Source organism: Anomaloglossus baeobatrachus, chromosome 1, assembly GCF_048569485.1.
Source record: "Anomaloglossus baeobatrachus isolate aAnoBae1 chromosome 1, aAnoBae1.hap1, whole genome shotgun sequence".
NCBI lineage: Eukaryota > Metazoa > Chordata > Amphibia > Anura > Aromobatidae > Anomaloglossus > Anomaloglossus baeobatrachus.
In genome coordinates, this window is record NC_134353.1 from 443,212,203 (window position 1) to 443,229,363 (window position 17,161).

General features: G+C 46.5%; 1 protein-coding gene across 1 annotated transcript in view; it reads left to right on the plus strand.

Annotated features, from left to right (window-relative positions):
- MED16 (mediator complex subunit 16) overlaps positions 1-17,161 on the plus strand; it is a 111,026-nt gene that overhangs the window by 60,374 nt on the left and 33,491 nt on the right. Inside the window, exons 6-7 of the mRNA XM_075352694.1 lie at positions 13,859-14,014; positions 14,141-14,349. Coding sequence (XP_075208809.1) covers positions 13,859-14,014; positions 14,141-14,349 — 365 coding nt within the window. The remainder of the gene's footprint in view (positions 1-13,858; positions 14,015-14,140; positions 14,350-17,161) is intronic.

Here is a 17,161-nt window from a genome sequence, read left to right on the forward strand (position 1 = left end):
ATTTGGACCTGCTCCCACCACTCACACATGTTTTTCACATGTATGGGCCCTTAGCGTTCTAACTTCTACCAAGACTTATGAACTGCCTCCTGTCCCCCTCCTGGTATATATACCAGATCATCCTGGTGAATATTTCCTTATCCTGGTGAATATGTCCTCATCCTGGTATATATGTCCCAATGCTGGTATATAAGGTCCTCATCCTGGTATGTATGGTCTACGTTGTCTCCATCCTGGTATATATGCCCCCTTCCTGGTATATATGTTCCCATTCTGGGTTACATGGTCCCCAATCCTAGTGGGCATTCATGTCTGTTGGCAATTTTCTGTGGACATTTTTCACATATCATTGAACATCCTCACCTTGCACCTCAAATATCATAGATCTGAAACTTTCTGATGCTGCAATTGGCAACTTTCCGTGTGGGCAACTTTCCGTGTGGGCAACTTTCCGTGTGGGCAACTTTCCGTGTGGGCAATTTTCCATGTGGACAATTTTCCTGTGGGCATTTTTCATGTGGCCATTTTTCTGGTCACCAATACAGGTGTATATAGAGGTGTAGTATAATACAGGTGTGTATATAGGTGTGTAGGGATGTATATTACAAGTGTATATAGGGGTGTAGTGGTGTAGTATAATACAGGTGTATATAGGGGTGTAGTGGTGTAGTATAATACAGGTGTGTATATAGGTGTGTAGGGATGTATATTACAAGTGTATATAGTGGTGTAGTATAATACAGGTGTATATAGGGGTGTAGTGGTGTAGTATAATACAGGTGTGTGTGTGTGTGTGTGTGTGTGTGTGTATATAGGGGTGTAGTATAATACAGGTGTGTATATAGGGGTGTAGTGGTGTAGTATAATACAAGTGTAGTATACAGGGGTGTAGTGATGTAGGTTATCACAGGTGTAGTATATAGTGATGTAGTGGTGCAGTTTATTACAGGTGTAGTATATAGTGATGTAGTATATTACAGGTGTATATAGGGGTGTAGTGATGTATATAGTGGTATAGTATATAGAGGTGTAGTTTATTACAGGTGTAGTGCATAGGGATGTATATTACAGGTGTATTATGTGGCGGGTATAGTGATGTAGTGGGTATAGTGATGTAGTATATGGGGATTGCGTGTGTATGTATGTATACATTATATATATATATATATATATATATATATATATATATATATATATATATATATATATATATATATATATATATATATATATATATATATATATATATATATATATATATATATATAAATTATTTTAGTAGAACTGAGTTAATCATATTAGTTCGGCCCTCTAAAACCATCCCAACTTCTCATGCGTCCCCATGGGAAAATTAATTGCCCACCCCTGGCATAGACTGGACAGTAGCTGAGAGATCCACTGACTAGGCTGCAAAGACTAGGAGATGGCACATGCAAGATGTGTGTGTTGATGTAACAAATTTGTGTGTACACCTAGGAGGGCTCTGTGGGGTCCATGAAAGGTGTACCATTTTGTGTGGGAAAACTATCGGCCTTCACTAGAAGAAATATTTCTATGTGGCTACGTATAAAGGAAGTTGTGAGCAAAGTTAGGTTACTGACTTGGCGGAAAATAAAAATTGCCAGTCTAGTATGTGTCCCTCTTTCTGGTCTTTTATAGTTGAGGTATGTACTGTATATGCCTATGAGGCTGTCAAATTCAGGAAACCCATGGTTACTCTGCATCACAATCAGTGCATGGACTGTAAAGCACAGGCGGGGAAATTCAGCTCGTGGCCTTATTCAGACAGTCCTGTAAAATCAAGTGTTGGCACCTTTTGAAATTGTTCCAGAATATGAAGTATTTCTCCCAGAAAATTAGTGCAATTATATGTTTTGTTATACACGTTTAATTCCTTTTATTTGTATTAGAACAGCACAAAAAAACACGAAATAAGGCAAATTGGACTTAATTTTAAAGGGAACCTGTCACCTAAAATAGGTCAGAATGCATATCAGCAGACACATGTGTGCCCTAATTACACCTCCCTACCCATCCCTGTTATAAAATTGTATAATATGAAAGTAATAAACGTTTTATTACCTTCATATTTCGTATGTAAATAGCAGGGAATATAGTCACAGGGGCGGCGCCTTGCCCTGCATACTTTCCGTGGTATCACGCCCCTGTGGGCGTGATACCATGGAGTCACACGAGTAAAGTCCCCGTCGCTCATTCTATCCTGCGCGCGTTTACACTTACTATTGCCGCAGGCTTCTATTCCAGGTTCTCCTTGTCAGTTTCAGACGCGCACTGAACACCCGGAAACGAAGCCTGCCACAATGCATGCAGGATAGAATGAGTGACTGTGACGTTGCTCATGTGACTCCATGGTATCACGCCCACAGGGGCGTGATACCACGGAAAGTATGTAGGGCAAGGCGCCGCCCCTGCCACCATATTCCCTGCTATTTACATACGAAATATGAAGGTAATAAAACGTTTTTATTACTTTCATATTATACAATTTTATAACACAGGGATGGGTAGAAAGGTGTAATTAGGGCACACATGCGTCTGCTGATAGGTCAGAACGCATATTTTAGGTGACCGGTTCCCTTTTTAAGCACACAGATGGGATAGACAAAATTGTCATTCTTCCAAAATTGTGAGTAAACAACTTTTCTTTTAAGCTTGTAATACTCGTTCAAATGACCTGTGGCAAAGTAACAGGTGTGGGCAATGAGGACTTGAGAACCAAAATGATCAAAATATCAATATTCTCAAGGATACAAGTCCATCTCCAGAGATCTTGATGTTTCTTTGATCATGGTGCGCAATATAATCAAGATGTTTACAACCTAAACAACATATGGTACTGTAGCTAATTTCCCTGGATGGGGATAGCAGAGAAAAATTGAAAGGTTGCTACTCAGGATAGTCCGGATGGTGGATAAGTAGCCCCAATCAAGTTACAAAGTGATTTAAGCTGTTCTACAGGCTCAGGATGCATCAGTGTCAGAGTGAACTATCTGTCCACATTTGAATGAAATGAAACTCTGTGGCAGGAAATCCAGGAGGACCCCACTGCTGATACAAAATACATAAGTTAGACTGCAGTCTGCCAAAATGTACGTAAGTCAAAATCCTTTTGGGAAAGCATCTTGGGAACAGATGAGACGAAAATAGAGCTTTTTGGTAAAGCACATTATTTTACTACTCCCTGAAGACAGAAGGATGTCTACAAAGAAAAGAACACAGTACCTTCAGTTACATATGGTGGAGGTTCAAAAATGTTGTTTGTGGTTTGTCATGCTGATTCTGGCACTGGTCGCCTTGACTCTTTCCAAAGCATCATGAAATCTGAAGATTACCCAAGGATTTTGGATTGCAATGTAGTGCCCAGTGTCAGAACCCTGGGTTTGCATCCTAAGTCATGGGTCTTCCAGCAGGACAATAACTCCAAACAAACTTCAAGAAGCCTCCAGAAATGGATGGAAACAAAGCACTGGAGAGTTCTGCAGTGGCTGCAATGAGTCCAGATCCAAATCCCACTGACCACTTGTGGAGAGAGCAATTTTAATAAAAATTGCTGTTTAGAGAAGGCACATTCCAATATGAGAGACCTGGAGCAGTTTGCAAAAGAGTGGTTTAAAATATCTTCTGAGAGGTGCAAGAAGCTTGTTGATGGTTATAGGAAGTGATTGATTTTAAAGGGTGTACAACTAAATATTAAGTTGAGGGTGCCAATAATTTTGTCCTGCCCATTTTTTGTGAAATTATGTTCAATTTGCCTTTTTTTTTTCCAATACACACAAAGGAAATAAACGTGTATAACAAAACAAGTGTAATTTAACGATTTCTCCCAGAAAATGATTTTCTGGAACAGTTTCAAGGGTGCCAACACTTTTGGCCATGACTGTCTCATGGTTTGAAACTCATTTAAGGACCGACTGTGGGTCTCCTGACCAGAACTTAAGGGGTACTTTACACGTTGCAACATCGCTACCACTATATCGTCGGGGTCACGTCGTTAGTAACACACATCCGGCGTCGGTAGTGACATCGCAACGTGTAAATCCTAGGTGGAACAATGAACGAGCACAGAAGCGTACAATCTCGCTGATCTGTGTAACGTCGTTCATTACCATAATGTCAGATCGACCACAGGTACGATGTTGTTTGTCGTTCCTGCAGCTCCACACATCGCTGTGTGTGAAGCTGCAGGAACGACAAACATCTCCTTACTCTTGTCCCGACGGCAATGCGGAAGGGAGAAGGTGAGCGGGATGTTATATCCCGCTCATCTCCGCGCCCCCCCCCCCCTCGCTTCTATTGGCCAGCCGACTAGTGACGTCGCGGTGACGCTGAACCCACCTCCCCCTTGAAGGAGGGATTGTTCGGCAGTCACAGCGACGTCGCCGAGCAGGTATGTGCGTGTAAAGCTGCCGTAGCGATAATGTTCGCTACGGCAGCAATCACCACATATCGCATGTGCGACGGGGGCGGGTACTATTGCGCTGGACATCGCTACCCGATTCTAGCGATGTCGCAGCATGTAAAGTACCCCTTACAGTCTTCAATACATGTTATCAGTCCAAAAAAATCAGTGTGGAACCCTTATATACAGATGTCTTTTTTTTTTTTTTTTTTATTCTTTATTTATACAGCGGAACCTTACAAAACATAAGGCTGTCAACTGAAAAACATTTGTACAGAATTTGAGAGTACACATCTTAATACATAATATCCATCGGACCAACCCTCTCAATCCGTATTGTGGGGTCTGTTCCTTTTCAAAATTTTAACATAAACGGGAAAGAAAAGTGCCTTAAAGAAAGGCGAAAGTACATTAGGATCACTTAGACTCCCCTCAGCTGGGGGAGGGTCCCACATGTTGGGAAGAAAGGGGGGAAAAAGGAAAGAGAAGATGGGAGAGAAAGCCAGAGAAAGAAGAGAAAAAAAATAAAGAGGGGGGAGGTTCTCCAGGGGAGGAAAAAGCCAATGCCACCAGAATATCCACACCTCCTACGCATCGCATAGCAGGCGGTCATAGTCATTAGAAAACTTAAATTCTAGCCAGGGGAGCCAGGTCTCGTAGAGGCGCTCGTACGTGTCATATAGTGAGGAGGTCAGTTCCTCCATTTGTAAAAGATCATTGACCCTGGAAGCCCAGAGAGCCAGGGTGGGAGGGGCGCCAGACTTCCACCTCAAGGGGATGCACGACCTAGCCGCCATCACCAAGAAATGCAGAAGCGAGTGTTTATATGAAGAGACCGAGGTTTCTGTCAATTGTAGCAGGGACAACTCCGGGCCCGTCACGTGTTTGATCACCTCTCCCACCCTGTCCCAGAACCCCTGAAGAGCCGGACACGACCAGAATATGTGCACAAAATCCCCCTCAGCCATCCCACATCTCCAACATTGAGTTTCTACGCCAGGAAACATCTTGTGCAATCTGGATGAGACCCTATACCACCTTGCCAAGAGTTTAACGTTGTACTCCTGAAGTCTGGAGCTTAGCGCATAAAACCTCGATAACGACAAAGCTTTATTCCTCTGTGTTTCTGTCAGAGAAAGTCCCAGGTCACGTTCCCTTTGCAATAAATATCCGGGGGGGTATCGCCCGGGTGCACTAACATCCCATATACCAGGGAAAGAGAGTGTCGTAGCACCCCTTCCCCCTATACACAGAATTTCGAACTCTAAAGGGCGAGCCGTATAGTGCGAATAGTCAGGGAGGGAGCTAAGATAATGTCTAAGGCTAAGTTCACATTTCCGCTAAAATGTATCAGTCACAATCCGCTGCTCTTGTAAACAACGGAATCCGTTTAGCGGATTCCGTTGCTCCCATAGACTTGTATGAGCAGCGGATTGTGACTGATGATGCTGCGTTGCACCCTCCGCCCGACTGATCAGTCTTGGAACGACTGACCGCCGGGCGGGAGGAACGCAGCATGTAACGTTTTTTGAGCAGCGCGATCCGTCGGATTTCGCTGCGCATGCTCTCTGGCTCCCTGCACACGTCACCAGCTTTGGTTGGTTACCCGATATTTACCCTGGTTACGGTGCAAGGAGCCAGCACTAAGCGGTGTAGGCCCGTAACCAAGGTAAATATCGGGTAACCAAGGTAAACATCGGGTGCTTTGCTACCCGATATTTAGTCTGGTTACGTGTGCAGGGAGGCCGACACTTCCCCGCTCGGCCCCGTCCCCTCCCGCACTCCGCACATGTGTGTACACACACCTGTCCCCAGCCATGCAGACAAGCACTGCCACTGACACCCTCGTCTGGCTCCGCCCCCTCCCGCTCTCCGCATGTGTACACACACACACTCACACTCACCTGTCCCTAGCCATGCAGACCGCAGAACTGCCACTGACATCCTCAGCGCCTGGCCCCGCCCCCCGCTCGACTCTGCCCCCTCCCGCATTCAGCATGTGTATATACACACACACACCTGTCCTGCAGTCCCTGCGGCACTGACGTCCTCAGTGCCACGGCCCCGCTCGGCTCCCAACCCCCCCCCCCACCCGAACTACGCCCCCCGCACACAACGGAATCCGACAAAGAATTCTGTTCTTTGTCATCCGTTGTACAGCGTTGAACAGCGCATCAGTCACATGCGTCAAGCGATGCATGTGACTGATACAAAACAACGGAAATGTGAACTTAGCCTAAGTTGGATGGATCTCCAAGTTCTCAGCTGTTCCGGTGTCCCGCATTCTGTAATTGCCTTGAGCGAAGGCCAGCCCCCACCCATCTCCAAATGGCATGCCCGAAAATGTCCCCCCTCTATCCAGCTACGGAAGACTAGGTCCGACACAGGCTCAGGCAGAAGTCTGGGGAACCAATTATGGGCGAAAGCGGTGAGGGCACAGGGAGCAACAATCCACGAACCGGACAGAAGAGCAACACTCCAGGGTGGCGCCAATAGTGGGATGATGTCTCAGGTTGACAAGAAGGGGGCTCAATATCCAAGGAGCTGCAGATAGACGAACTTCAAAGAAAATCTGTTCCAGAGCCACCCATGGCTTCACCTTGGCGTGGCGGCACCAGTCAATAACCCTGACCATGTGAGCGGCCTAATAGTAAACCTTCAAGTCAGGGATCCCGAGCCCCCTCCTCTTGGGTCTGCTCAGCAAGGAACGAGAAATTCGGGCCGGCTTGTTGTCCCAAATAAACTTAATTTGCAGAGATGCCAACTCCTTAAAAAAGGAGCTGTGAATCCGTATTGGGAGAGCCTGGAGGAGATAAAGAATGCGAGGAAGGACACTCATCCTAAATATGTCGCATCTGCCAAACCATGTAAACCAGCCTTTAGCCCATCTCGTACAGTCCTCACGGATGGTCCCAAGGAGGGGGAGGAAATTCAGTTTGGAAAGCAAATTGGTATCCGCCGCCAACTTAAGCCCCAGGTACCCAAGGGACAGAGTGGCTCATTTGAAGCTCAAAGATGACTGAAGTGAGGCAACCATGCCCGGGGGCAGGTTGACATTCAGGGCCTCTGAGTTAAGGCTGCTTTACACGTTACAATTTCATATGCGATCTCGTATGCGATTGCACCCGCCCCCATCGTTTGTGCGATGCAGGCAATTTCTTGCCCGTGTCGCACAATGTTTTAACCCCCCGTCACACGTACTCACCTTCCAAACGACCTCGCTGTGGGCGGCGCACATCCACTTCCTGAAGTGGGAGGGACATTCGGCGTCACAGCGACGTCACACAGCGGCCAGCCAATAGAAGCGGAGGGGCGGCGATGAGTGGGACGTAATGATCCCGCCCAACTCCTTCCTTCCGCATTGCTGACGGGACGCAGGTAAGCTGTGTTCATCGTTCTCGGGGTGTCACACGGAGCGATGTGTGCTGCCTCGTGAACACTGAACAACCGGACGTTCAATTTTTAGAAATTGAACGACGTGTATGCGATTAACGTACAATCAGGGTTGCACATAGGTGTTACACGCTACAATATCACTAACGATGCCGGATGTGCGTCACTTACGACGTGACCCCGCCGACATCTCGTTAGATATATTGTAGCGTGTAAAGCCTGCTTTAAGGCCCTGTAACACACAGAGATAAATCTGCAGCAGATCTGTGGTTGCAGTGAAATTGTGGACAATCAGTGCCAGGTTTGTGGCTGTGTACAAATGGAACAATATGTCCATGATTTCACTGCAACCACAGATCTGCCAAAGATTTATCTCTGTGTGTGACGGGGCCTTTAGTCATGTTTATTCTGAAGTTGGACAGACCAGAGTAAAGGGGGCTTTACACACTACGACATCGCTAATGCGATCTCGTTGGGGTCACGGAATTTGTGACGCACATCCGGCCGCATTGGCGATGCCGTTGCATGTGACACCTATGAGCGATTTTGCATCGTTGCAAAAAACGTGCAAAATCGCTCATCGGTGACATGGGGGTCCATTCTCGATTATCGTTACTGCAGCAGTAACGAAGTTGTTCCTCGTTCCTGCGGCAGCACACATCGGTACGTGTGACGCCTCAGGAACGAGGAAGCTCTCCTTACCTGCGTCCCGGCCGCTATGCGGAAGGAAGGAGGTGGGCGGGATGTTACCGCTCATCTCCGCCCCTCCGCTGCTATTGGACGGCGGTTCAGTGACGCTGCTGTGACGTCGCTGTAACGCCGCACGGACCGCCCCCTTAGAAAGGAGGCGGCTCGCCGGTCACAGCGACGTCGCTAGGCAGGTAAGTATGTGTGATGGCTCTGGGCGATGTTGTGCGCCACGGGCAGCGATTTGCCCGTGTCGCACAACAGATGGGGGCGGGTACCCACACTAGCGATATCTGTACCGATATCGCAGTGTGTAAAGTGGCCTTTAGTCTCAAATTCCTGCAACAAGTTGGGCAGAGAGACCCGGGGATTAGTGAGAAAAAAATAAGAGATCGTCCGCATGTTTAAATTCAGTCACTTTAACCTGAGGTCCAGAGATGTCATTTTCTTCTAATGTGGCACAGTAAGGGTTCCAGAGTCAAAACAAATATTAAGGGGGAAAGGGGGCACCCCTGTCTAGTCCAATTAGCTATTGGGAACCTTTCGGAGAGGAGACCATTCACCCTGACCGCTGTCGTGGAATTGCTATAAAGAGAACTAATCCATCTCATCGTAGATCTGCCCAGCCCCACTGCCCTCAAGGCTTCTGTCATAAACTCCCAATTAACACGGTCGAAAGCCTTTTCAGCATCTGTGGAAAGAAGCATCATAGGCAGCTTCTCTAGATGGGCTTTGGGGACCAAATTCAAAGCTTTAGTCGTGTTATTCCTAGCTGCCGTGGGCAGGCTGCGGCGATCCGCGCACATATCAGCTTATTTCAACAGCTGACATGTGCCTGCTAGTCGCGTGTGGAATCGCTTCCACCCGCGACTATTAACCCCTTACATCTCGCTGCCAAAATCTGGCAGCGAGATGAATATGCACGCCGCCATTATGCTGACATACCCCGCCCCCATCGGAAGTCACGTGACATGATCACGTGACTTCCGGTGGTTGCCATGGTAGCACAGGGTCATGTGATGACGCCTGTAGCTAACATGAGTCACTTCCTCTCAATGCCGGAATGCAGCCGGCATTGAAAGTAAAGCAGCATATCTGCAGATCTTAGCTCTGTAGCTGTGATCTGGAGAGATCACAGCTACGGAGCTAAGATCTGCAGATATGCTGCTTTACTTTGAATGCTGGCTGTATTCCGGCATTGAGAGGAAGTGACTCATGTTAGCTATAGGAAGAGCGATCAGATTGCTGATCGCTATAGCCCCCTAGGAAGACTAGTAAAATAAAAAAAAGTTTTAAAAATTTTAAAAAACCTAAAAGTTCAAATCACCCCCCACTTTCACCCCATTGAAAATTAAAGGGTTAAAAAAATATACACATATTTGGTATCGCAATGTTCAGAAATGCCCGATCAAAATATAAAATCAATTAATCTGATTGGTAAATGGCGTAGCAGCAAAAAATTCCAAATGCCAAAATTACGTTTTTTTTTTTGGTTGTCGCAAAGTTTGCGCAAAATGCAATAACAGGCGATCAAAACTTAGCATCTGTGCAAATATGGTACCATTAAAAACGTCAGCTCGAGACGCAAAAAATAAGCAGTCACTGAGCCCCATAGATCCAGAAAAATGAGAACGCTACAGGTTTCGGAAAATGGCGCAAAGTGTGCTACACTTTTTTTGGACAAGCTTGTGAATTTTTTTAGCCCCTTAGATACAAGTAAACCTATTCATGTTTGGTGTCTACAAACTCACACCAACCTGAGGCATCACACCGACACATCAGTGTTACCATATAGTGAACACGGTGAATAAAATATCCCAAAAACTGTTGTTTGATCACACTTTTTTTTGCAATTTTTCCGCACTTGGAATTTTTTTGCCGTTTTCCAGTACATTATATGGTAAAACTTTATGGTTTCATTTAAAACTACAACTCATCCCGCAAAAAACAAGCTCTTATAGGGCAAGGTTGACGGAAAAATATAAAAAAGTTACGGCTCCTGGAAGAAAGAGGAAAAAAACCAAAATGCCCGGGGGCTGAAGGGGTTAACAGTTATTCAGAGTCCATTGACACTGCCTTTCAACGGAACAGTCAAGGGCAAGCGAGATGGTGATCAACGCATGGTCAGAGAAATTAATACTCTTGATAGTCGCAGCTAGCAGGCCGTGGAGATCCCGGTGCCGCAGGAAAAAATGGTCAAGGCGAGAATAACTGTTATGAACCGCAGAGTAGAACGAGTAGTCTTGGTCCGATAGGTGTAATAACCGCCAAGTGTCTGTCATCTGGTATTCAAACAACCCCCGTTTGAAGCGGCGCGTTACCCACTGCGGAAAACATGAAGCTCCCCTGGAATTATTCATATTGGCATCTAAGGTGAAATTGAAATCCTCTCCAATCACTAAGGTGCCCTCGGTGAATTCATCTATTATGTCAAGGAAACGTAAGAGCGCTGTGCATTGCCCTGTATTTGGCAAATATATTGCCGCAAATGTGTATACTTGAGAAGCAATGCGCCCCTTCACCATTAGAAGTCTACCTCCCCCTCAGACCTTGACTCCAATGGCTCCCACTTCAATAAACCGGCTATCAATATGCAAGTCCCCCTGGATTTGGGTCAGGGGAGGGAGAGTTGTACACTACTGGGTATCTTGTGTCCGACAGCTTGTATGGTCTCCCCAAGCAGTAATGAGTCTCCTGCAGAAAGGCAACCTGTATACGGTTCCTCCACAGAAGATTCAGTAGGATTGAGCGCTTCTCGGGACTGTGCAACCCCCTCATATTCAGTGAACCAATATGTAGCATGGAACGCACCTTCTTTATCCTGGATTAGCCTCGACCCCTGAAAAGAACAAACAAAAACAAGGGAAAAACAGAGAAAGGGGGAAGGAGAGAATAAAAATAAAATGGGGGGGAGAAAAGGGAGAGGAAGAGGAGAAAAGCTCTGGGGAAAAAGCAAAGTTTAAGGGGGGGGAGGATGAGTGCCCGGGGAAGGGGGGGTGCCCACCCCGAGAAAGAGGGAGTCAAAAGTGAGCAAGGAGCCCGCAAGCGAGATCGAGAAAAGACACAGCAAAGGCTACACATAAGGTATAGAAAGCTCACACAAAGCTCGCCGACCTTAGGACCCAGCCCAGGGTCCGCAGGGTAGATAGAGAATCGGGGGCAAGTATGGACCCACGGGGGAGCCAGAGTCCGAGCCCATCATCAGAAGAATCCAGACTTCTCCCCCCAACAACACGTAGGAGTGGTAGCAAGTATTCCAACCCCTCCGACCACACACAAAGCACAGACGATATAACATATGAAAAGCAACGTCCTTAAACTTTAACACTAAGAGCACCCAGGGAATAAACGTTATGCGTATACAGGCACATTCTGCAATAAAGAGTCCCAGAAGCCTCCTCTCTGAAACAATGCCTCCGGACCAATCCCGGCAAGATTGTCAAGCCCGCCCCAGCCAGGATACGTACTGGACCAACCAAGATCCAGGCACCAGGAGTCCCAAAATAGCCAGGCAGGATGAACGATCATCCGCTGGAGTACCCCGATCATCCGCTCCTTTTCTCTCTTCGCACAACAGGGGCCATGGGATCCCAGGCAAGCCAGTCCGGGATCGACATCTCAGCGATCCCCAGGAACGCAAGCAGACCCGGAAGATCCAATGGCCTCTTCAGCATGTAGGCAGCATCTCCTTTGCGGATGAGATGAAAGGGGTCACCCCAGCGATAGGAGACACCCTCCTCCTTGACACGGAGTAGGAGCGGATTCAGTTGTCTCCTCATGTATAAGGTGCGGCTGGAGACATCTGGGAACGACACAGAAGCCCCATCCACCTCTACAGGACCGTGTGTCCAGGCCCCCTGAAGGATCTGCTCCTTGTCCCCATAGTAATGAAGACGACATAGGACATCTCTCGTATTGGGGGACGCCCTGATATTCGGGCGAGCCACCCGTTGGATCCTGTCAAAGAGGAATGTAGCGTCTAAAGGTCTGTCTGTGATCTTATTGAAGATAGCCAGGGCATTGGATCGCAGGAGATCTGGTGACCAGTCCTCAGGGATACCCCTCAGCCGGATGTTATTTCTCCTGCTTCTGTTCTCCTGGTCAACCAGGAGCAGGGCCATGTCCCTGATGCGCAGGTTAGAAGATTCAGTCCTTTTCCAGCCGTGACATCCTGCCCTCTAGTGACTCCTGGGCCTGCTCAGTGGCTGTGATCCTGACTTCCAGGACCCCCATTTCCTCCCTCACTGAGGATAGTGCTGTCAGCTGAGCCTGTTCAATTCTGGAGACCACCTCCTCCAGGTCTTTCTTACTGGGGAGGGCCAGGATGAGCTCCCTCAGGGCCCGAACTTCTTGCATGTCAGAGGACAACACCGGGGGGGGGGGGGGGGGTGTCAGAGCCCCCAGAATCACTCTCCCAGGCCTGGCAGCTCCAGCACGGGGGTGCTCCCTGCAATCTGCTCCCCGCCACCCACCCTTCTGGGAAGGTCATGCTGGTGTGACAATGGCGGGGCTCCCTCTGTTAGTACAAGTCTCTCTTAAAGAGCCTGTTGGTAAGGGGCCGCCCGGAGCAGGGACTTCCCCCTCCACCGCGCTCACTGCTCCGATTGACGCCATCTTGCTTCTGCCTACGCTGGAGGGTGCTGCTGCTGGGGCGGAGAGGAATCTCGTCAGACCCCCCCGAGGGTGTCCCTCCAGGTGTCGGGTAGCGGAGGTGGTCTCTTCTTTGGGGACATCGCTCTTCCGTGTGGCCGGAAGGGGAGAGGAGATATCGCTGTAGGCTCAGGAGCTCCGGCAACAAGCGTCCTTACTCCTTCATTCCCAGGACCCGCCCCATATATACAGATGTCTTAATTCAGCTTTCAGACTTATTTTTGGCCTGTGTATTATCAAATGTTAGCCTTAGTGCTTTGTAAAATAATTGCAGCATACTGTAGTCTGGTCCAGTTTACATAACGTAACAGATTGTTCACATTGGAAGAGTGCAGGAACCATCAGAAGGAGCTGCACACAGAGCTAGTCAATTTCTAAATTTGCGGACGTGACTGGTCAAAGTTTTACAACGGCCACCTAAATATAGCATAGAGCAGTAGATGCACTCGCCCTGTACCTCACTTTACCCTATAAAGGACAGAATATCTATTGACTATTAATAACCTTTTGACTGGATATCTGATTGGGTACAATATGGCTTCAATAATTTCAATGCATAGATTGTGGCTTGCGACATCTATGAGCACGTCATTTGGCTCTCGAGATTAAAAAGTTGAGGGCCACTGATATAACGGTCTACACATGTGAATATAAATTATTCTATTTTTTTTTTCTCTATGCCTTATGCTTTCTTCTTTTCTCTTACAGTAAGTGATAAGCAGCCAATGATCCTGAAGTGGCGAATATTATCTGCAACCAATGAACTGGAACGTGTGTCTGCCGTGGCATTGCCCAAACTGCCAATTTCGCTTACAAACACAGACATCAAAGTAGCAAACGATACAAAGTTCTATCCTGGCTTAGGTATGATATTCCTCCTCTTCAGTGTGCGACAACTAAAGTTTTTCTTATAATGAAGTTTGGTTTAATACTAATTGGTTTGAATGTGTAAATGCTTTTCTAATGATTCGACTTCAATCGTATTTGCAGGCCTTGCTCTGGCATTCCATGACGGCAATGTGCATATTGTGCACAGACTATCCCTACAGACAATGGCTGTACTTTTTGGCTCCTCCATGCGCCCATCGGAAGAACCTAGCTTAAAACGGCAGCGATCCCCTACCCCATGCGTACACTTTAAAGCGTTGCAGATGTCTTGGACGTCTCTGGCTTTAGTCGGCTTGGACACTCAGGGCAAGGTTAGTTGAAAGTAAATAAAGAACATAAATTTACTATAATGTGTCATCTAAGATGCCTATTTAATGGGAACTTGTCATCTGATTCATGCTACCCAAATCAGAGGCAGCATGAATTGCAGCCTGGCTGTATGATTGCAGCTTGGTACTGTATATGATTTCCTGAAACTGTATGGGGCATTCCAGAGAGAATATAGTTAGACGATCTGGTCTGTCTTTGCCCGTGGCCAGCTCTTTCTGTCACTCCTACAGGTTGACAGGTTTTTCACTATGGGAGAGATCTGTTTGTCCCCTCGTATGGCCCTGGGGAATATTGGCTGGGGGTGGCACTGGACTAGTCTCTGCTCCGGCTATGGTTTTCATCTGAATCTTTGAAGTATATTGTCTCTGAAATGCTGGAGCATTTTAACGGAAAATTTATAGTAATTCCTGATGCTCAGTTTCATTGTCAGTGTTTTTTCCTTCTTTGAAGGTTACTTTTTTTTTTTTCTCTGCACAGTACACAAAATAGCTGACGGTAGACAATGAAAACCACTAGCGTCCATCTGTAGTAATGGTGATCGAATTATTTCTAAATCCCTTTCTATACTAATGTAGAAGAGAGTTGTTGCTTCTATTCTACTTAATGCAGAACTTTTTTATTTTCTAAACTGTGAACCTTTCAAAGAGGTTTATAACAATTATTCCTCTTTGGGATTGAATATAGACTTTGTATTTGGCTTTACAGCTTTAACATATGTTTTCCTATATTATGTGGAGCATTAGGAAAATAAAAAGCTTAGAAATCACTACTCAGTACTCGGGACCATCTTTCTTTCTTTTGAAGGTTTTTTTACTGAATGGTTTCGGAGCAATAGAATATCCTCTGCATGAAATACAGACCCTGCAAGTCCCAGAGTCTTAAGCGGGCTTTACACGCTACGGTATTTCTAGCAATTGCTAGCGATATCATACGCAAAAGCACCCGCCCCCGTCGTGCAAGCTATATCGTGGGATCGCTGCCGCAGCGAACATTATCGCTACGGCAGCGTCACACGCACTTACCTGGTCGGCGTCGTCGCTGTGACTGCTGAACAATCCCTCCCTCAAGAGGGAGGTGCGTTCGGTGTCACGGTGACGTCACCGCGACGTCACTAAGCGGCCGACCAATCAAAGCGGAGGGGCGGAGATGAGCAGGACGAACATACCGCCCACCTCCTTCCTTCCTCATTGCGGGCGGAACGCAGGTAAGGTGAGGTTCCTCGCTCCTGCGGTGTCACACACAGCGATGTGTGCTGCCGCAGGAACGAGGAACAACATCTGTAAACAACCATTAACAATTTTTGGTTTTTGGACGACCTCTCCATGGTGAACGATTTTCACCACTTTGGAGGATGTTTAAGGTCGCTGGTAAGTGTTACACGCTGTGATACCGTTAATGACGCCGGATGTGCATCACTAACGACGTGACCCCGACGATAAAACATTAACGATATCGTAGCGTGTAAAGCCCCCTTTAGTCTTGCATTCTATTTCTTCTTTCAGCACTTCATATATTGCTGTATATTATATGGTCACGTTTTTATTAAGATCATTTTCAAACATTTATGAGAGAAAAATGACATAAAAATAATTGCAGCACTTACAAATGTTGCCAAGAATTTAGTAAAGGTGGAACTAAATCAACATAGTATCATATCAAATATCAACATAGTAAGACATCTTGAAAACAAGGTAACAACCTAAAAGCCATCTAATTTCTAAGATCAGTCCAGAGTCCTTTAAAATCCTGGTATAGGTTGGAATAATGGCCAACAAGCCCAGTTATGTATATGAGTATGTGCACACAACATATTTCTTTAGGTGGATTCCGCCTGTGACCGGCCTGAAAAGCATTAAAAGAAAAAAAGTCATAAAGGTTATCTGTCAAAAGATCAACCCTCCTAAGCCATCTATATGGACATGTATGTTATAGGGAGCTGAATAAAATAATACCTTGATATCTTTGACCTGATGTCTTACTCTAGAGAAATCCACCTTCTTCTTGCATGGAAATGAACTGTTACAATCTATGGGCTGGACACTGATCTGTATGAAAATCTGCCCCAGGGATTATTATAAATATAAGCGGGAGTTACTGTGATATGGCCCCTGTCTGCTCTCCTGATCTCACTGCAGAGCTGTGTGTGATTTTTTTTTTTTTAAGGCCAAGGACACATGGCGAGTATAGCGGAGTGAGTGGAATGGGTTAAAAAAAATCACATTCAACCCGGACCCATGTTACTCTGTGGTCGCTCCCATGTGCAATTTTTTTTTTTTCTCCGTCCTAATCGGACCGAAAAAACAGTCGCAGCATGCTGGGGTGGAATTCAATTCATTTTCACTCACCCATAAAAATCTATGGGTGCAAGAGAAACCTCAGCTCATAATGCAGGAAATAGGGAGATCAGTCCCTCCCTCTCCTCCGCAGCTGTGATCTGATCGCAGCACAGTAGAATGACACTCGTCTCACACATTCAGCAAAGCAGAAGCCAAGGGTCATTAGCATAACGCATCTGATGCTCTCGCATCGGATGCTAAATGTCTGTGTGTCCTTAGCCTAACTTACCCATCTGCAGGTTTCGCTCAGCTTTTATCTCACAGGCAGACAGTGAAGCAATATTGTTCCAATAGAGCAGAGCGGTGTGTAATTATAACTGACCCATCTGCAGGTTCCTCTCTGCTTCAGCCTCCATCTCACAGGCAGACAGTGTGCAATATTGTCACATCACAGCAGAGCTGTGAGAGCTGCAGCAAATGTGTTTGTAAGGAGACAAAAAGTGCAGTTCTACTATAC